This window comes from Pyrgilauda ruficollis, unplaced genomic scaffold (genome assembly GCF_017590135.1).
Source record: "Pyrgilauda ruficollis isolate IOZ18807 unplaced genomic scaffold, ASM1759013v1 scaffold29, whole genome shotgun sequence".
Lineage (NCBI taxonomy): Eukaryota > Metazoa > Chordata > Aves > Passeriformes > Passeridae > Pyrgilauda > Pyrgilauda ruficollis.
This window is the reverse complement of record NW_024524266.1, coordinates 6,926,936-6,949,217: the sequence shown is the minus strand read 5'-3', so window position 1 is coordinate 6,949,217 and position 22,282 is coordinate 6,926,936. Positions and strand designations below refer to the sequence as shown.

Genomic DNA, 22,282 nt, shown 5'->3' with positions numbered 1-22,282 from the left:
AGAAAAGGGGGAAGGAATCTGCTGTCCCTATCATGCATCATTCTTATATTTTGGCTTGAGAAACACCAGGGTTTTCCTTTAAAATCCCTCAAGAAGCATTTGCAGCTGCAAGTCTGTTGTGACCTGATGGGAGCCAAAGCTCACTCTAAAACTGGAAGCCCATCAATTATCCCTTCTAATCCAATGAACCTTGACAGTTATAAATTCTGATAAACAAAACATATTATTACATCGCTGAAGATACGTGTAAGACAGTACTTTGAAGGTACCATCATGCTGCACAAACTTGAAAGCTGTCTTCTGGATCTTCTAAGACAAAATCCAAGGACATTCATTGTCAGGTTGGACACAGCCCTGAGGAATTTGTTCTAGTTAAAGATGCCCCTGCTCATTGCAGGGGGGGTTGGCCTAGATGATTTTTAATAGTCCCTTCCAAAACTAGGGCAGAGAGGCCCTGCAGACAGACCTCAACAAACTGGCCACCACCAACCAATATGAAAGGCAATGATGGACATATGATCATATCACGGGCAATCACCAACCACATTAAACATGAAGTTTAACAAGGAAAACTGCTGAATTCCACACCTGGGATGGGGAAATCCTGGTTGTGTGTATAGACTAGGAAATGAGAGACTGGAGGGCAGTGCCAGGAAAGGGACCTGGGGTCCTGGTCGATGGCAAGTTGAACATGAGCAGCATGAACATGAGGCAAGCCAGGGGGACCAACCCTGTCCTGGGGGCATCAGGCACAGCATGGCCAGCTGGGCAAGGGAGGGGATTGTCCTGCTCTACTCTGCAAAGGGGTGGGCTCACCTCCAGTGCTAGAGGCAGTTTTGGCCATCACAATATTTAAAAAAAACCCCAAGCTATTGGAGAGTGTCGAAAGAAGTACCACAAGGATGGTGAAGGGCCTTGAGGAGAAGCTGTATGAGGAGCAGCTGAGGACACTCAGTCTGTTCAGCCGGGAGAAGCAGAGGCTGAGGGGAGACCTCATTGTGGTCATCAACATCCTCTCGAGGGGAAGCAGAGGGGCAGGTACCAATCTCTTCACTCTTGTAACCAATGACAGGCTTTCAGGGAACAGCATGAAGCTGAGTTGGGGGAGGTTTAGGTTGGATGTCAGAAAAAGGATTTTCACCCAAGTATGGTTGAGTGATGAAACAGGTTTTAAAGCCTGACAGAGTTCAAGAAGCCTTCAAACAACGCTCTCAAGTGCATGGTGTGACTGTGCAGGGCCAGAAGTTGGACTTGATTATTCTAATAGGTCTCTTCTAAGTCAGCACATTCTATGATTCTATGATAATTCCATTATTATAAAAAGTGATGTATAGCACAAGCACAGCCAGTGTGACAATAATGTGATTTATCATGCATTTAATTTGCTTGCTAAAGAATGTGAAATTAACCTGTGTCACCAGCATTTGCTGTCATTCGTTCAGCACTTTCTTGCCATAGGGATGATCAAATGCTTCCTGACATGTGAACTTCAAAGAGCTTATACAACAAGGACCTTGGGTAAAGGAATCCTGAGGGAGGAGTGGCAGCTCACCACAGATATGTCATAGATTCAGTGTTCTTCAAGGGGAAATGAGAAAACAAACAAACAGAAATGGCTTCAATCACCTCCTCCTTAATCTCTGACAGAGCAATCCAAGTAGACAGGAAGAGGAGATGACCACACTGTGGGAACAGAGCTTTTATAAGACACGGCACATATAAATATCCACAGTCGTGGAAGCCTCTGTGAGTGACAGTAAACAAGCTGTATCAAGAGAGAGGATGTATAATAGCACTCCTTTGTGGTGCCTTTCTTACCATGCAATGTTGCCATGGACTACAGTTCTAATGGGTCGTCTTTCCTCACTTAAGCATTAAAATACTTTCAGCAATTCAGTTTTATACAATTTAAGAAACAATTGTCTCAAAAAAAGGGGTATCCTGGAGTCATCCCAAGTCTGCCTTCAGACTAGTGTAGTCCCTATATATGAATCATGTCCACTTGGGGTCTAATCCCTAGGGGATTTTGAAGAGGCAACATTTCTGTAACAGCTCATCTAGGGACCACTAAAAGCATAACACAACACGTCAATACATCTTCTCTAAGAATTAAAAAGGGAACAAAAATAGTCTTGGCACTTTCTACGCTGATTTCAAAGAGACTTCAGCTAAGTAGCTTCAAAATGACAGTTCTGCTTTAGTCTCCCAGATTAGCTTGTTAAGTCTACGAGCATAACACTGGAAATAGCACATCTGAAGTAATAAAGCAAATAGATGCAGACATGAAATTTGGAGTTCTATCCCAACAATAAACTGAAAAACAAAACAAACAAAAAAAAATGCAAGAGGCTAATAAGATTGCAGCAATTTTTTTAATTATTCTTTTCAAAATATAATATATGACACTCCTCAAGATAATGCAGTCAAACTTAAGCCTCAGAAATCACTTAGGAGAAGACTATACTCTTGAAAAGTCTTCTAATTTGAGTGGGAAGCAGTTTCACATCTGTCAACAAGCCTTTGCAACCAAAATAGCTATTGCCATCAAGGAGATCAATTTGCAAAATTTAATCAACACCTCAGTCTCCTTACATAGATCCCATTAGTGATTAGTTTCAATGCTACCTTTGCTCATCACACAATGTTTGCAATTATCATTAAAAATACATAATTTGTAAAAGTACATATAAATTTATACATATTTGCAAACTAGCAATCCTACAAATCAGCATGCCTATAAAAAACCAAGAAAGACCATAGGAACATGCTATATGACCCACAATAAGACACAACAGCTGTTCTTAATGTTTTTTATAAAACATTTGGAAAAGCTGTAGAAAGCCTGAGTCTCAACTATCCAACATACCCAGTCTGCACAGCAGCATGCAATATTCTCCTTGATTCATGAAATGCACTGCTGGTCTTACAAACCAAATACACTGGTTAGCTTTAAACAGCAAAACACAATTTGGTTTTGCATTAAAAGTCCTCATGCCAAGCACAGGTTTTTCTAGTCTTTTCAAGTCTTCCACTTCTTTCCTCCCTTTTGGAGCCCACAACAAGCTGAAATTTCCCATTCTTTATTCACATGCAGTCTAACAGAGTAAGGCACTCTGAATTAACTCGTGTGACCTCAGCATTTCCATGGCTTGGGATCTGTCTCATGGAGCTCAGCCACATCTTAGAAACAAGGTCTTCATTTGTGCTCCCTCTTCTGGCATTTCAAGCATACAGCACAGACACATGGAGACCACCCGGACACAGCCACAGCTATCTGCAGCCCCTCCTCCCCAAAAAACAACGCAGAGCCACAAAGAAAGCATTCACAACCTGCGCGCTACTGCCTGCTGTGGTGGGACATGCTACCAAAATAACCCAGATCAGAACTCATGGGAGTGATTTATATTATTTCACTGCTCAACATAAAACAGCAAGGACGCAACTTCCAAAGATGGAACAAAAATAGCTTCCAGCTAATTTTTTAAGCCTATCCTAATGTTAATTTTAGCTTTGGAAAACTATCACGTGTAACAGAACACAGAGTCCAGCACCTTCCACAAGGAAAAAAACCCAGTGCCATTAAAGGCTCATATTTAGATATGTCTGGCATAAGAAGCTTTAATTTTCAAGCTTAGAATGCATTTTAATCATTTATATATTTATTTTCATAACAAAAATCAGGAATTATGTTATCTAGCTGCACTGTCTTTGGCATCAATGAAGTCCAGGAAAAGGAAGTGAGGGAAAAAAGCCAACTGCACCATTGCTGACTGTTCCAGCATAATGTTGCACTGCAGTGGAGGTCTATTTTGAGAAAACTATAGTTGCCAGCAGCATAGCCCTCTTAAGTCATTTTGGTAGAAGTTGTCAAAATAACATGTTCTTTGGAGTCTTGCTAGATTTGGAATACTTTATCTGACCTTATTTTACAACAAAATGAAAATTTTCTACTACCCTCTAATAAAAGTATTTGAAGAAATGTTAAGTCTGGATGAAAATAGAGTAAGTAAAATAATCTACAGTTTTCTCAGGACATGGAGGATAACAAAGTGGGACTAAACAGAGGAAAAGTTGAGTAAGGAAGGAAGGAACATAGTCTTGGTATCTTTATACATAAGAACAACTTGGGAATGGCTAATGGAATGAGATGGAGAGAAGCTGCCAAAGCTGTTCGATGTCGGGACCCCTAAGTCTCATCTCTTCTCTGCATGCCTGTGTTGGAATGAGAGAATAAAAGTTCTGGATAAAGCCAGGAAAAGTGACTGGAATCTAAGGATCCCTTTCCTAGGCAGATAATTACAACTACTTAACAGTCAGACATTATATTCTTCACTACTCCATTTTCATTCTTGTGTTTGTGACAGAATTATTTCTTCCTGGAATATCATAATGCTTGGTAGTCAGGAGCAACAGATGTTGGCTCAGATCTCCAGCCTTCAGAGGGGATATGAAATGCACAACATCCAAAGAAGGGCAGAAATTCTGCAACACCATTGTGCCTAATGATATTTTCTACTAGTTACTGCCAAATGGTTTTCCAGATCTGCTCATCAGGGACATCTGGTATTCTGTATTAGCCAACATGAACTGGTCTGGAACGCTCAATAACCTCAGGAATGTGGTATAAATTTTCATACCTAAGGATGCTTCTTTTTGTGGTAACTAAATTACATGGTCTCTTCTGTAGCTTTTGGAGGTCACCAAAATTTTAGGTTACATCACAACATTGTAAATGGGCTCTATAATTCACCTACACACTTGCTTCAGCAGCTATGAAATCTTATTTGGCATCCAGCCTTTTTAGTTTCTGGAATGATGCGTCCGGTGATTCTGCATGGTCTGTAGACAGCTCCAGAAATGGTGCTTGTAAACTCTCACAGAAGTTAATGTACGTGAAACCAGGTAACAGCAGCTCAGTTTTGCATACCAACTAGAAAATGTAGGGACACTCAAGAGTAGGTAGATTATCTCTTGCACTCCACTTTGATATTTATTCTACAGTTCCTGTAGAAGTGAAGATTTAAACTACTGAAGAAAAAAAAACAAACACAAAAAAACTGGAGAAATCTAAACATAAATCATCATACTTTAATTTACCAACAAATACTCATCAGCTGACCAACAGCATGTCTTCCAGATTCTCATCACTTTATTTACTGTTTATCCTCTCCAAGTGGAAAAATGGTGATAGAATTCAATTTTGTTTTACCAACATATACAGACTGCTACATTCAGAATATCCTTCTAAATTACAGTTAAGTGCTATGCTGTGCAGCCCATGGAAGATGGATGAGAAGACACTTTTCCCAGTGAAGCATAGGAAAGCTTAAGGCTTGTGTTTTCTTTGTGGTAGCAATATGTTATGCCAGTAAACACAATAGAACACTTTCCAAAGTGCTATTCCTCATGACAACTCCTCCATACTAAGGCTAAATACACCTGAAATCTGTAGCAAACTGACCTTTGACCCTTTTTGCTGATTCCATCAGCTAGAAGTCAAATTACATGCCACAAAAATGCAGATGCTAACAGATTTTACACTAAATCAGACTATAGAGTCCCAGAAAAATACAACCCTTGATGTTATTAAAGGCTCGCAAAGAGCACAACTACTGAACAGGTGTTCATTTTGGATGCACACATTGTTTCATAAAACTTCTCCCTCTTAAGTCTGTTATGTCTTTTCTTCCTTTTTTTTTTTTTTTTAACTGCTATGGAGGTCCAAAGTTTTTGATGAAATAATGGTAAATATCAAACCTCACCTGAAAATTTCATTTTTTATCTCTAAGAAAAATTTCATTTTTTATCTCTTTTTGCATCAGTTTCTAAATATTCACCAGCATGTGGAAGTTCTTCCTGTCCTCCAGCACTGTTTTTTAAAACAGTATCTGAAACTACGTGCAATGTTCCAGGTAAGCATGGATTGTCTCACCAGATCTTTAAATCCCCAATACAGTGGAAACTAAGCAATTCTTTAAAAAGCACTGCCAAGTCCATCCCTTGGATGAACAGTACACTTTGGCTTTAGAGCCTACCATTGAATGCTGATGGATTTTCTACAAGAAAATCAGGAAAATAGAAGGGTTTCTTTTGCAAATGGTTAAGTTAGAACCCAGTAACACAAATGCAAAGCTACTTCCAATCTAGTGACAGACATGTCATTCTAAATGTTCTCAGCAAAAGCGTTTCTCCTGATTTTCTGAACTGTGAAAGTAAAAATAAGGAGGAGGGGAAAAAAAAAGAAAGAAAGTAAGCAGGAAAAAGAAAAAAGCCTACCAGTAATGGTTTTGGAGTTCCCATTCAAGGGAGCAGACTCCTGGCTAAATCCAGAAGAAAGTAATCTTGACTGCAGGTGGTGCACTCTTCTGTCACCACCAAGTGCCACTGCAATCAATCAGAATCACTAAAGGAACATGGGGCAGAGGAAAGCAGACAGTTTTAAAATTGAAATGTAAAAGGTGCATTTTTAATTTGAGTGTGGGTATTTTTAATTAAGCACTAGAAAGGCATATTTTTAGGACAATTCCACACGGAAATAGCATGTCCTTTAGAAAACTCTTAATGTCCAATATCTACCTGGCATAATGAAATGCCAAAGGTGGCCTTCAATTTCAAAAATCAGCTTGAATTTATTGCATCTTCATGTGGAAGTCCAGTATTCATTAGCTTATAGAGTACCAGATATCAAACTCCTAGTTCTTTCTAAGAGGAAAAAATAAATAGTAAAAAATTGGTTTTAATTGTTGGGGTTTTGTCCTACCCCACAATCATGAAATAAAAAGAAAAGCACAACAAACCAGACAAGTAGAACTGCTGTTTTTTTCTGGAACAAAAGTCTCTCCCATTTTTTACCAGCTGACAGTTTAATTCTGTGATCTGATCTTTACGTTGAGCCCAGTGTCTGGTCATTACACAGTTAAGTTTTCCTTCCAGCTGACCACCATACTTATCACTAAGTATTTGTATGTGTTGACAAATATCAAAAAATACTAAGCAAGTCACCAGGTACTAAACTGCAGAAGTACTTTCTCAGAGGTGAAATAGTACTTTTTTTTTTTGTACTATGAAACAGCCACAACTTTCAATACAATAGGCCTAAGTTATGAAAGTCTAACTTGAGAATGGAAAGCCATGATCTTTGCCTCCAAAATGACTGTTCATTTATATAGCAAAGACTCTCAACAGATATTTTCTAGGAGCTGTATGGTAAGCTGAGCAGGCATGTGTACACAATGATGCATCCACAGACCTCTAAATCACCAAACAGGCAACTCCTTTGCCATTATTACTGCTGAGCTTTCAGCAAATTATTCAAAACGGTTGCAGGACTAGGTTTGCCATTTGAAGAACAGATCATGCCATCTTTCAGTGTAACACAAATTGTACATGCCTGCTGAAGAGTCTGCAAAGGCTGGGAACCATCACATTCAGAAGCAGCACAGGGAAGCAGACCCAGGGTGTGTGGCAGGCTCCTTCCCAGCCTGACAGCAGCAGAGGCTGCAGCTCTGTGTGAGGGTGCTTCATTTACTGTGCTCAGGTGCACGGGGCAGCTGTGGCTGGTCAGACACACTGAACTGGCACCTGGGGCAGGCAGGTCCTACCAGATGAAATCAGAGTTACTGTTAAGCCTGCAAAGAAAGTTTTGGCCGTGATTCAAGTTGCACTGTTATTTACTGAGCAAAGAGATGCTGTACACAGGGTTATTTGGCCTATGCAGGGTACACAGTCTGGCTGGAAGGAGAAAAATCCACCACGTTTTAGTTATAAGTTCTGTGCCACTCGGCTCAGAAATTAAACAATGACAAAGACAGAATAAAACAATTGCTTGTATGTGAGAAACAAAGTAGCCATGCTGTATTTACTTACTCAACTTCTGCAAAGACTGCACAAAAATGAGAGCAAAGTTTCCTTATGGTTTCACATAACACTAAACAAACTTTACAGCTTCCCGCCACTGTTCACTAAAGGCAGAATCACAATGGACTTCTAATGCTCAGAACTGTTCTCTCCTGAACGTAAGTATAAATGAAAGCCTAAACCACATATTCCTCCAACACCTTTAAAAGCCAGAATACTGAACTAATTTATAAAAAAGAGATCTGGATCAAGAAGGTGTCTGTTGTGGTCAGAGTGCTCACACACACGCCTGTGCCCCTGCCAACCATGCCAAGCAGTCCAATCACAGCAAGTGGTGAGTCAGCATTAAGTACTCACTGTGAAAGGGGAGAACTGCTTGAGTTGGAAACTGATTGGAAGGGGGATAGGGGAAAGGAACTAAAACAGCAAACCATCCCACAGAATGGAGAGACAAACTGTTTTCTGCTTACCATCACATTTGCAGAAGAAAAAAAATAATATTTTGAACACTGAGTAGATTAAATGTCAGTTCTTATAATTACAGCCTGGTAACAAATATATCCAAATAGTAGAGACAACATTTTATGCAGCTAAAATCAATTTCAGCCATTTTGGAATAACACCCAGTAGAACAGGTATTGTGTCCTCTAGTTGGAAAGCTGTTCATTGCAGCACTGAACTGCGAACCGTTTGGGGGAAAAAAAATTGAAACTAAGGCTGCTTTACCTTCTACTATGAAAGAAACATTTTAAACATTTAACATGAAAACAGAATTTTTCCTTTTCAGAACCAGCATGTAACAGGAGAAAATGGGATGAACTCTGACATTAATGGCTAAAGAACACTAATGTAAGGGAAACACTTCCAAAAACATACATTTGCTGGATCATTACAAGGCTAAAGAACACTATGAGGTTTGGACAAGCTTAGAAAACACAACAAAAAGCAAACCAACATTCTGCTATTAAAGAAACACAAAGTACTTTTGCTGAGATGAAGGAGAACGCTTGCACTGACATCTGGAAGAGTGAAATTCATCCTTTACCCTTTACAGGGCAAGCTACTATTAAAATCTATTAAACAGTCAGGGCACCAAGTAGCACACCCAGATACCATGGACAGCTTGAATCCAACAGGACAACTACATGTGGCATGGGCAAAGAATCTGCCAGCTTTCCACACTGCCATTTCAGAGCATCCCTGTCTCAACAAGACCTTCACAGGACCTTAATGCCTATTAAAGCCAACAAAAGAGAAGAAGAATAATAATCAAAGTTTTGCTTTGAAAGGACACACCTTTGTATCAGTAAACAAATATGCAACATATTCAGCATCAAAAAATAAAGATATTGGAAGGGGTTTTTTATCCAAACATGTCAACTAAAGAAAACAGACTTGTATTCCACTGTTTATATTCCAAGGACATTACTTATAAAGTGGTCTTCTGTAAGGCATGCTAACTATAAGTCATGCAGATGCATGATGTTAGCCACCTAGGGAAAAAAAAAAAAAAAAGTAAAAGCTACAGTATTTTTAATTGTGCATCCTGAGAGTACTTTTGATATACTATATAATTTTTTAAAATTTTTTTTACAATGAAACACCCAAACTAAAAGAGCTTTAGTAGTTCTAAATTAATTTTTTCCTATGGAATTATTTGTTGTGAGGCTTTTTAGAGTTTTCCTTTAGATGTATCCTTCAAGATCCCCATAACCACCACTGTTTTTAGACCACATATTCAATGATGTGATAGAGTTGATGGATAAACATTGCAAAGCATGAAAGTGATCAGCATGGAAGGGGGCTGATGAAGTGCCATATATGTATAAGGAATGACAGAAGATACAGAAGGAAGAGAAAAATTGCTGTATGGAAACTCCTCAAAGTTTACTACTGCTGTTGCTAAAAAAGAGAAAGCCATGTGGTTCAAAGCTTAATTAAAAATTCAGACTACTTATGCACCTATAAAACTCCCATTTCCAGTTTCAAAATGAAGAGCATTTGAAAAGCAAGCCATTAATACTCTCCAGTTATTTTTCTGTAGTCTCAGAAGTAGCAGAGACTTTCTATACTTGCTTCTCTAAGATGTTCTTTCCAAGTTCAGAAATAGAGCATTTGAAAGAAACCTTTTATCTCTTCAGACAGCTTACAGAACCTGGAAAACACATCCATGGAAAGGATATAACTGCAAACTTGCTGCTAGGAATGAACACATGTTCATTATTGAAAAGATAACAAAAAAAAATTAAATAACCTTTGAATTATCCTGGACCATTCACCTTCTACAAGTAATGTAAGAAAATTAATCCCTTGGACAACCACACTCCTCTGATGCCTAATAAAGCAAAAATATGATTAGAAATCTGCTTTTGAAAACAACAGCAAGCGAGTTTCTTTAGACTGCATGGCATGGTAGCAAGGGTGCAATACCTTCATACATCAGGATGTGCAAGATACACAAAGCTGCATTTAGCACACAGAACCTGTACTTGGTTTCCCAAATGCCAAGCAAAGCCAAGTCAATTGAAGGCAGCAGAACTGGCTTCAAAGACAGGAAATGACAAGGAAGCAAGAGGAACTAGGAAAGATGTGAGGCATTTCAGAGGGGCTGAAGCAGCCTCTCCTCACTGCGAGCCATCTTTTGCAGAAACTCCCCTCTTCCCGGATTTGCTCATGTGTGGGGCTCTCACGTAGCCTCCCCACACTTCTCAGTTCCCAGGTACCTGGAGAAAGGTTTCATCCCCGTGCACCACCCACCACTACATGGGGTGCCATGTAACAGAGCTCAGCATAGGCCAGAAGCTCCATTTCCCCTTCTCCCCTTCCACCTCGCTGCCCAAGACAATGTGCTTCAATCACTTCTGCCAAGCCAGTTTAGATATTTACACCAGCAGAAATGAAACAAACCAAAACCAGTTTTCTAGTGGTTTTAGTCCCTGAAGTAGCTCACCGTGGTGTGAGACATAAAGGGCTGCAGGGGACAAAATGGGGAAACTGAAAAGCAAAAGAAAATGGAAATCAGACCTCACAGCCTCATTAGGTCTTCTGCCAGTAGACATTACATGAGGCTGATCATATTACAGAAGTGCCCCCTCAAAATGCCTCAGAGTACCTTAGTTCTAATTCTTCCCCATGCCAATTAAAAAAAAATTTAAAAAAAGAAAGAAAAGCCAAATTCTTTCTGATTTTTGGACTTTTTAAAAGACAAAATGAAACATAAACACATTCCCTAACAACTACAGACTTTGCAGCCAAGTTATCTGCGTTCAAAGAGGGGGAAGTCACTGGGCTCACCAGTGAACCAATGCAGGGGTTGACTTCACCCTATGAAAAGGCACCATCCTGATTGCAGGGTCTCTGGGACAGAAAATACACAGGGATTCAAGGACCACCTTGTTATTTCATGTGTTGAGTGAGATCAAGCTTAGCCACCAGAAACCCTAGAAAAATAAAGACTTTCAAGAAGAAATTCAAGACCTTAGAGAGCAAAAAAGTTGTTTCTGTTCCAATGCTGGAGAGAATTCCTCCCTTTTTTAAAACAGCAGTCACACAGATTACAGCACATCTCACCAATTAATTCAACCAGTCTTATGAAGCAACTAAACTCCTACCCAGGCAACGATGCAAGTTCACCTTCACATAAAGATCAGCTAGTCTTGAACAATTAGTTCAATTAACTCAAGGCAAATTAGCCCCCACCCAATACAATATGCATTAAATTCCTTTCTCCATTTTCTCTCTTCCTTCCTTTGCCTTTCCTCCCCTACTACACACTGCAGCCCATACTCACCTTGCCTTCAAAGCAGAATAGTCAAGTACAGATAATTCCCCACGAGCATTTTTTCTCTGTCCCCCTTCACTGTGTGCCCTGACAGAGGAGAAGGCACTCCTTGTAAACATGACAGGTAACACACAATACCTTATGCAAAGCAAAGACCTAGGCAGACAGCCAACTTCATGAGAAAACTATCTGCCACCCCCACTGGGAAAAAAAATCTCTTCAAAGATAAAAATTAAAAATTCAGTTAACATCATCTGAGGTTTGCAACAAGACAAAACTTAAAAAAAAAAAAAAACAGATGCCTTTAAATAGCAACTTTCATATGACCCAAAACCTAATGCCAGTAAAAAACCTGTTAAATTTGATAATTTCTACCTGAACACATGTACTACATTTTGACTTATCAGCCACATTGTACAGTCAAAACAAAACTTGTCTTTTCTGATAAGGTGCACAACCTGTTACACACTTCAGCGTTAAACAGACAGCCCACCCCTTTCTAGAATGGGTAAGGCCTTGACAAAACTGCCATACATAACCTTCAAATATTTTTTCTTTGTTTTTTGTGGGATAAAGGTCTAACATCACAAGCAAAGAAAAATCATAGGATTATAGAATGGTTTGGGTTGGAAAGGACCTTGAAGCTCAGGTCCAACCCCAAAGTCTGAACTTCAGCCCTGCTGGAGCAGGTTCTTCTGTGCAATTGCCATCTCTGCTGTCTCAAGGCTCCTGCCATAGATGCCTCAAGGCTTGTCACAGCCTCATTTACAGTAAGTCAAAGTCAGTGCCATCATTCAGGCATTCAGGTAATGAAGCATCCTGCCTCTACAAATCTGCTTAAATATGGAATATTTCCAGATTTCTTATCCAGTTCTCTCCTGCTCTATTTCAGTCAAACACAGAGCACAAGCGAAATAAGGCAGCTCAGACTTGTAACACATGCCTGGCTTGTTTTACATGGCTGGTGCAACTGCTAGTACTCCTGGTAGCATTTACTGCCATAGAATAGTGGGCATTTTGCTTTCCAAACATATGAGTACTGCCAAATCCAGAGGAATATAATCACAAATTCAAGATTAAGAACAAACAGTGAAACTGCAAAATCTATAAGCAAAACCTTGCGGGCTGCATAATTCTGGAAAAGTATTTTAAACAAATATGTAAGCACTTTCATGAGAAAGGTTGACAGTTTATCTGAACAATTAAAACTCAATCATGCACAAACATTAATGAAAACCTTCACTTTAAATAGGGTACCATCAGTACTGCAAAGTTTTACAAATAGTGATTTTAGATTTTCTTCTTAAACAACATTAGTTTCAAAAATTATGTCTTTTCTCTCCCATTCCCCAAAAACAAACAGAAAGGACATATGCAGAAATAAATTCTGAACAACAGAAGGGAGACTTTTTTGATCCTTTTGATTAATGCAAATCACTAAGTAGTGTTCATCAATCCACACATACACACCTTTTTGTTTTGATTATCTATAGATTAAAAAAAAAAGTCATAATACCTTACAATATCCTAAGTCTCTTTCCCTTAAAGTTTCAAAAATTTCAGAAAATTCCAAAAATAAACTCTATGAAGAACCAGATCATAAGAAGATTCATTCTCAGCATTTGACTCTAACATACCAATATTCCTTCTTAGTCTTCACTGCCTTCTTTCTAGTCTCTGTATAATTATTTTTTTTACCGGCAGTTCTCAAAATCTTGCAAGACATCCATCTATTCTGCAGAGCCTTAACTCCCCACACTCCCACAGCTAAAACTGATACCTGACAAGTCTACTCCCTAACTTTATTATAATTTTAAAAGTTGGTGTTTAAAACTAATGAAAAGGAATTTCTTAGTTTGTAGCCAATAACCAACCTCTTAAAGGGAGTTTCTGTATGCTCTGAACCAAAGGAATACTGGTAGAAACTTCTCCAACACCTAATTTAGGCCAGAGAGACTTTTGAGTCCTGGAATACTTTGCATCTCTAGCTCCAATGTACTTTCACAGGTTTAGATTTTAAGCAGCGTGGATTTCACTAGGATTTGAAATGCAATTACTTACTGAAATTTGTACTACTCCACTGTTATTTGCTTCATTTCCAGTCAATGGAATAATCATGAGAAACAGAGTCTCACTGATTATTTTAAAGGTCTTCAATAAATGTGCAGCCTTTCCACATCAGATTTCTTCAAGTTACATCACAAAACTATTCATTTTATTCCTGATTATAAAAAGCAGCTTTAAATAGAGTTTGGTATTATCAGAAGTCAATTCCTGTTCAAGCATGTCCCTATAGTATTTAAACACTGATACTTTATCAGCACCAAAAGTTTCCATAACGTGGATCCAAATAGATTATACGCACACAGTCATGAAAATGAGTAATTCATGTACCTGGAAGGTCTTCCCTGATTTAATAGAGCTATTTGTGCATGACACAGTAGGACTGGAATCCAAATTTACCTTCCCTTTCCTCACATTTGAGATTTTGCATTATTTGTCTACAGCAGTTAGAGATCCTTCCCAGATGATGGCTCATTTTATAAGAGGTGGTGGCTCCTACATGACTTCAGTCAATTCTTTACCCCATCAGTCACATACTAAGCTGTGATAGATCTGATATAACTGTTTAGAAATGCTTTCAAGAGCAGTGAAATACACATTCCGTGCCACATTATGAGTGGAGCTGAGACCATGTATTATCCTCTCATTATTTCAGGTCATGGTTTGTATTCCCTATGAACAGCTTGGTACACTTCCATAATGATCTAGAATGCTGCAAAATATGGAAACATATCCTAATTTTTTATTACTGCTATGGTGAGATTTTTTTTTTCTATTTACCTGAAATTTCCCACATCAGTCTGTCAGGCTAAAAAGCAGGCTTCTCAAAAACAAGTAAACCAACCAAATCACATCATGAACATGCAGACTTTCTCCTCCCTCAAAAAACTAAACACAAACTGTAAAACACCTCAGGATTGTCCTGGTACCAGCGAAATAGAGGCAAAAACCCACAAAAAACCCTCTCTTCTGTCTTCTCACACCATGTAAAAATTATAACAGAGTGACTTAAACATGCACACACAAGAACAATGGTTCAGGATACAATTATAAGAGAAACTGTCCCAAGAGTCTTAATTTGGCCGTGTCACCAACAATTTTACATTACAGATTGAAGTCCTCCAAAATAAACCAAAAGCAAACAAAAAAGACATCTTCCTACAAATAAAAGCATTATATTTAACCTGCACGTTTTGATTTTTCTTAAATCAATGCATCAATTCTCAAAGTTCTCATTCCATCTTCTTCAGTAACTAGTAGAAGAGGAGAAAGAAAGCAATATTTGGAGTTCATTCTCTTTTTTTTTTTTTTTTGCTTTCTCAAAAATTCCTGCAGACAATGTTGTTTCTGGTATACAGAACTTACATATTTAGCAGAGTTGCATCATCATTCACTGGCCACTTGACAAGTTTACAGCAGTTCATAATGTAAGGAGTGGTTTTAATAAATCTCTAAACTGTTGAAGCCACTATGACATACTAGCATTACTAACATCACAAACATTAAAGCATATGTCTCTATTATGTGTGTCAGCTAACAAAACAAAACAGACAAATAATAAAATATACGGTAAAGTTCCTATATTAATGTGACTAGGCAAATGTGCCACTAAATGTAATGCAGTCCTCAAGGAAAAAGGCTGAAATGAATTATTGGTTATTTGAATTATCATCCAGTATAATAAAATCCTTTTTGGAATTAAATTACCTCCTTTGAACATGAAAAGGATAATCATAGGCTTTCTTACTGAATCTTTTGTAAATACTGAAAATAACTTACAAGCTACGATATTGTCATTTCAAAGAGTACTCATAAAAATTGTTGCAAAAATCATATGCAAAACAGCATCAGTAAGTTAATCACACTTTCAGTTGTCTCTCCATTAACGCTGAGGTTTTTTAAACTTCACAGGAAAATAAAGACTTGGCAAGGAAAATCACAGATAAAAAAAGGTGCTATTCTGATAAAGACAAAGAAACGTCCCAAAATCTTCTTCAATTAGTTAAAAACTTAAAATTAAAAAACAATATTTTTAAAAACCCCAAAACAAAAAACACAAACAACAGGGAAAAAAACCAAACAAACAAACAGAAAACCAAAACAAACAAAAACACAACAGATCTTAGAAGATACAGGCACAGCTTCTAGTCTGTTACATTTTAAGGCAGATCTAGGAGAGAACCTTTCCAGTCTGGCAGGACTTCTAAAGACAGTATCTGCAGAGAACAAATCTGAGCACAGGGCTACAAAGGCTGGAAAGGGAGAGAACAAATGCAAGGCTTCACATCAGTTTAGGCTTCTTTCACTTTTATCAGCACCAAGAACCCAAAAGTTCAAACATCTGTGCAGGTACCAAGTCAGCCTGCTGGACTAGAGATGGCCAGCTATGGAAAGATGAACACAAAAGATAAAAATGTGAGATTTATCCACCCCAATGAAAAAGGACTTGGTAAGAAGTTCCTTCGCAGTTAGAAACCCAGCCTCAGGATTAGCATAATCACAGCAAAAAAACATATTTGACTGTTCTGTGAAAAGAAGAGCTTGTAGGGTTAAGGGATTTTTTTTTTTTTTTGTCATTGTTTTAAAGCCAATTCCAAGGGCCTGGATAACAAGGACATGGCTATTCACGTCCCATTTTAATGGAATAGATTTAAACTCAAGGATAATGGATGGCAATGCTAAACTTGAGGAGAAAGGTAAAGATCTAGGTAAGACAATTTTACCTACCCCAAGCAGGTCCAAACCTTCCTTGTATCCTCCTGGTTGTTACATGGGTTTAATTCTCCATTAGTTATACTTTTAACGGCTACAATGAGTTGATTTCTACTTTTTTACCCCATACTGCAGGCCTACTTGGAGATTTTCTTTCTGGTGACAAATCACTCCATAAGCTCAGAACTTCTCCCACAAATGTAACTGTGTGACAGAGATGTCCACCCTACCCTAAGCAGAATTGCCACAGCTTAGAACCTGACAGCCACTCCTGCAGACGGTCATGTCATTTTCTCCCTAGTGTTATCTGGCAAAGCTACAAAAGGGGCACAGGAGCTTTGGACCCCAACTTTGGAGGGTCACTGCCTCACTCAGTCACATTCAGGTGATATCCAGACTTCCAGATATCTTTCCATATCAATAATTTCTGCTGTGAAAGCTCTGAAATAGAACTGACCTCAACAGACATCACAAAAACAGTCATTCCCAATATTAAAAAATTTCCAACTAAAAATATATTCTATGAATACAGGCTTAAATTCTTGATAACTTCCATTCACTCTTCTGACCTATTGCTTCACAGTTCATCTGTCCAGTACTGACTAGGAACTTGACACTGCGCCCTTTTCTCAGATTTACCTTGATCCGAAATCAGTTCCATGTTCAGAACAGCAGAACCATCCTTCCTCCACTGCCTATACCTATGCTCAGGAATCACCACTCCTACTGTTTCTCCAAACAGCTGCTAAGAGCAACTGGGAGAGAATACAGACTTCTGAACTGGGAGAGAAGACAGACTTCTGAACCAGCCTCAAGTGTCAGCTGCGCACCTCACCTATGGCACTAATCCTCCATCCCAAATTACAGATGCTACCACACCATACATGCTTATGCTGCCCACACTACAGAAATATTCACCTGCCTTGTACAGCTCCACATCAGAGCACTGATCCATTGAACAAGACTTGTCAATCATTCTCTACACTTGGAAATTCATCACAATAAAAGATAGTTGTTTGTTTGTGGCCTTTTCCTCCAGAGAATGACACTATAAGATTTATACCAAAACATTTAATCCAGACCATTACCAGATTGGTGAATTTCCAAAACGGGACTGGGGAAGAGGCTATGTCAGGGAATGTGTGATCACTACTTTTGCGTGGTATTTTTGGTTTCAGTGTCTGATGGGTATCTCCAAACTTTCAACAGAAACTTTATCACGAAGCATCTGTATGTTTATGCATAGTACACAATGTGACAGACCTACAAAGTCAAGGAAAGGACAAGATTACCTGAGATCATATTTGTCATAAAACCAGTTTGGCATTCTCTCTCATTTCTGCACATAATCCTTTTCCAGATTATGCCCGTATTTTCTACTTACCTAGCAAGTATGGACAATTGTTGAAGCCATTGTAGAAGCAGAGTCTCTAAAAGACCCTAAACACAAAGGTATCACATAAAAAACCCCACATAGATAATCAAAATGTAAAAAATTGTGTATGCTATGTAAAATTTTATATCTAGTAGCCACCTTCTAGGACTTTAAACCTCATCTTAAGCTCATTCCAGATAAAAAATTTTATATGTTAATTCATAGAGACAAAATTTAAATTCTTACCAGATCCATTAAAATCATATCATGACTTTAGGAAGTATCCCTTCCAGTAGTCATGTATAACAGAGCTTAGCTATGCCACTACCTGCAAAATCAAGGCTGCAGACTAAAACTGTAATAAAAGACTTGCAACTTAAAGTGAGGAGATCTGAATGCATATCAAAATAAAATTTAAAGGAAGTTCAGCACCAGCCATGTTCAAAACTTTCTGTAGGTAATCTGCCTGTAAGATCACACTCTCAGTTAAATATTTTCTTCAGAAAGGCCTTCTTCCAGCAGCAAACAATTGGTATTTTTGGGCAAACTAGTTTTCCAACCCAAATGCACAAAGGGACTAAAACAGGGGTTTCCACTGGAACCTGTCTTCTTCATGAAGCTCTCATAAAACTGGAATAGATACCTGGCTGTAACCTAGGTAACAGCAAGTAAAGTCAAGTCCTGTGTAAACTATTATGTCTTTTAACAACCGGAAAATTAGAAATAAAAAGTGTCACTCAGTACAGAAATCATGTACTGCAATCTACAAGATAAACAGTCCGTAAGTATTTCACATCCTTAAATGAAGCAGAGGCAGATACAAGCTTTAGAACTTGCAAATTCATTTCAGAAGGAACCTTCAGGTTCTTCTGAAGAATTTCTATGATCTGTCTTTACTAAAACGCAAATCTTAGCTCTGTCTTCAACTATGCAGAAAGCTACAGATTTCGCACACACCAAGAAAGACCCAAGCTTACAATATATATATCTAAAAATTGCCATGACCTGACATATAAAAATTTTTGAATGACACATCCCTTTCTCTGCCTTTGATTCCAGACCAATGTGATGTGAAGACCTGGGAGTTTTTCTAAAACATCATTTCCAAAAAAAAATTGAGAAGGTCACATAATGCCTGGAAATAAATACCATTCTACATGACCTATTCCTTATCTATGTAGGCATATTTTCCCTCTCCTCAAAGTTTCTGCTGTAGTTCCTGCTGCTGCAGCTCTAGCGGTGTCAGCCAGTAACACCACCCAAGGCAGGCCGAGGGGGCTGCTTGTATTGTCACTGTCACATGGTGTAAAATTGCTGTGAGCAGGATGAGACAATGATGTTCGTGAATGACAGCAGCTGTTCTGTGCTGGCATGCCACGAGCAGAGCTGTAATCACAGCCAGGTGCAATGGTGGGAATTTTGGGGGATAAAGGCAGTGCCTGCACCTGTGGCACTTGGTAACTTCTAGCCATGCAATATTTGTTCTTTACAGACCATCTATCATTTTGACAAGCTCCCTACCTGACCATCACTGGAGCAGCCACCTTTTTTATTTCCTTACCAAGGCCTTTCTCCCTTTTGTACACCATCCAATTTCTGCCTCATGCGTGCCTCATAAACAGAAAAGGATATGGTAACTATGGTGTAGGAACCAGTGAATCATAAGAATTTGAAACACTCCTAGTTACAGTGATCAAAGCTAAATCCTTTAGGAAGATTATCCACACCAGAACCCTGAAAAAGAAATGTGACTCAAGTACTTTCATACTGCATCTTCGAGATAAAGCACAATCCCCTGTGTAACTGCGAAGGGCTACCTCCAGTTACGCTTAACTACGGTGGGAACACTGTAACAGGGGCTGCTGTGCCTCTTGATCTATCGATGCAGTTCCAGGCCTGGCAACCGGCTGCGAACGCAACAGTCCTCAGGCTGAGACCACAACTCTGAGGCCATTCAAGAGAAGGTTTATTCGGAAGACAAAGAAATAGAGAAAAATAATACAAATCAACCGCACATTTAAACAACGAGGCGTACGAGCCTTACAAGCAAGGGATGAGACTCCAAATCCACTCGCGCCCCTGCACCCACCGCCGTGTGAAACGGCGGAGGGGCAGCGCTCGCAAACGATGCGAGTGGCGACGATTTCACCACTTCTCCAAAAATACGGCTCCTGGGGGAGCCGGTGTGCCCGAGGTACGGCGGGAGCGGAGCGGAGGGGCAGGGCGAGACCCTTCCCGGCGGCGCGGCCCGGCCAGGCGCTGCTGGCTCCTCGGAACTTCGTCCCCAGCCCCGGCAGATGAGCGAGACCCGCACCGCGGCCACCACCCCCCGAACACCAACACACCCCTCAGCCTCCGCCACCGCGCCCGGTTCCGGCTCCTGTAGCCGCTTTTGCATTTTCAGAAGCACTCTGGCCGCCCATTCTGGCCGGCGTCTCAAGGAGGGCACCGCTCTCGCCCAACAGCGGTTGCAGTTCATTGTCCCTTCACAAGGGAGAGGGGGATGACCCATCCCGCGCAGGGACATCGGCACGGCCCGGGCAGATACCACGGACAGCGAGCCCCCACCGCCCCACCCCGACACCGAGCCCCGAGCCCCGAGGGCAGAGAAGTTGGGAGCGGCGCGGGCGCTCCCCGCGCCGGGCAGCCCCCATCCCTCCCTGCCCCCGCAGGACGCGGGCAGCGCCCGCAGCCGCGGGACGCCCGCGGTTCGCGGAGCAGCAGCAGTGGCGGCAAACACCTACCCGGAGAGCTTCCCAATCTTCACAAAGCTAAACACATCCATCCATGCGGCCGGCTAGCTCTGCCCGTCACACTCACTCACTCCAGCAGCAGCAGCGGCGGCGGCGACGGCAGCAGCTCCATGTCGGGAGAAGGTTGCGTCCAGCGGCAGCAACAGCCCTTGCGAAAAAGCAGGAGCCGGCGGAGACAGCGGCTGCTACCCCCCTCCGGCGGGGAGCTGGGCGTGCAGCATCTCGCAGGACCGGCGCTCATCTGCGCGCAGCCCTCCCCCTCCGCTCCCCCCCGCCCCGCTCCCCGCCTGCCGAGCGCTCTCCCGGGGTAAGTCCGGAGCGGAGCGGAGCGGGCGCCGGTGTGCCCGGCAGGAGCGCTGCCCGCAGCCGGCGCTCCGCGAGCCGGGGGAGGCGGCAGCGCCCCGCCGCCCCTCTGCAGTACCCAGAGGAGGGAGGCGGCGGGGGTGCCGAGGAGAGCGCAGGGTGTACGGGGTGCCTTCTCCTCTGGCCGGCCGTGTGCCGCTCCGGTGGGCGAGCGGAGGGCCAGCGCCGATCGCCCGCTCCAGCCCGAGGCGGCGCTGCGGCCGCCGGGCCGAGCCCAGGGCTCCCGACAGGGCCTCCCGGAGCCGCGGTGCCGGGGAAGGAAGGCGAGGGGTCGGGGTGTGAGGGGCACGGCTGCGGTTCCCCGGGGCAGGGACCGGAACGCTGAGCGAGAGGGGAAGGGGAGCTCTGGTGAGTAGGAAGCGACCCCTCTCCAGCCCGGGAGCAGCACCTTGGGCCTTGCAAAGCAAAAACTTGGGAAAGCAGAGAGCCGTCTTTGCTTCGACGATCACACAGCTCCATGCAGTCCCCGAGGGTGAGGAAAGGCCTTTCGGCTTTCAGCCCTCGCACTGAGTGCTCGTCAGTGGTGGACCGAGGACAGGCACCGGGCTGAAATCCACCGCCTGGCTTCTGGCACTGTCCTGTGATCTCTCTATACATGCCAGGAAAGAGACCTGAACGGACGGCGTCCTCATTGTGGCAGGAACATGACTAGGCTGGTTTGTGGCAACATAATTAAAGTCAAGCATTCTTCATACCACATCTTGTGGAAAAATTATAAATCTAGGGCTCCTGACACAAGAACAAGAACAGATGCATTATACTTACACTATACCTTATACTTATGTCTTGCGTCAGGCTTTAAATGAGGTACTGGAGTTTAGGTCTCCATAAGTGTCCTCTGAGTGAGCAGAACAGGAAGGCAGGTGAAATTCAGATTCATCTCCACACAAACTGCACTGTAATATAATAATTCTCAGTATGGGAATGGATTTTCTCCACTTAAGTGTTTTTATTTGTGTGTTTGTTCTCTGAATAGATTGATATGTGCTTAACTTCGCACCTTCAGAGACTTTCAGTCTCTTCTGCAGGCTTCACCTGCACCCTCCCACCAACCAAGAACTTAGACAATTACAGTAGAGCTCAACACATATACTCCTGCAGCCAGATGAAAACAATGCACTTTTTTAATATTAAAACTTGTATTGGTAAAAGAACAAAAAGAACAGGCCGTACTAACACAGTGTGAATTGGGTTTCAAACTATTCTTTAAAACAATAGCAACAAAGAATGATTGATCATCTATTTATGTTGGGAGAACATTGAACTGCCAGCTAAAAAGCACTTGCTGGCCTAGCATAGATGTAAATGGCTTGGGCGTATTCTGAAACACCTTATGAAACATTTTATGCTAGTGCATCAAAATATTTATGTGGTACT

At 41.2% G+C, this 22,282-nt stretch overlaps 1 protein-coding gene across 1 annotated transcript in view; it reads right to left on the bottom strand.

Annotated features, from left to right (window-relative positions):
• The window catches only part of FRMPD4 (FERM and PDZ domain containing 4), a 290,296-nt gene extending 269,656 nt beyond the window's left edge, over nucleotides 1-20,640 (bottom strand). Inside the window, exon 1 of the mRNA XM_041472374.1 lies at nucleotides 20,534-20,640. Within this exon, the coding sequence (XP_041328308.1) occupies nucleotides 20,534-20,574 (41 nt within the window). The 5' untranslated portion in view covers nucleotides 20,575-20,640. The remainder of the gene's footprint in view (nucleotides 1-20,533) is intronic.
• Nucleotides 20,641-22,282: the final 1,642 nt, after the last annotated feature.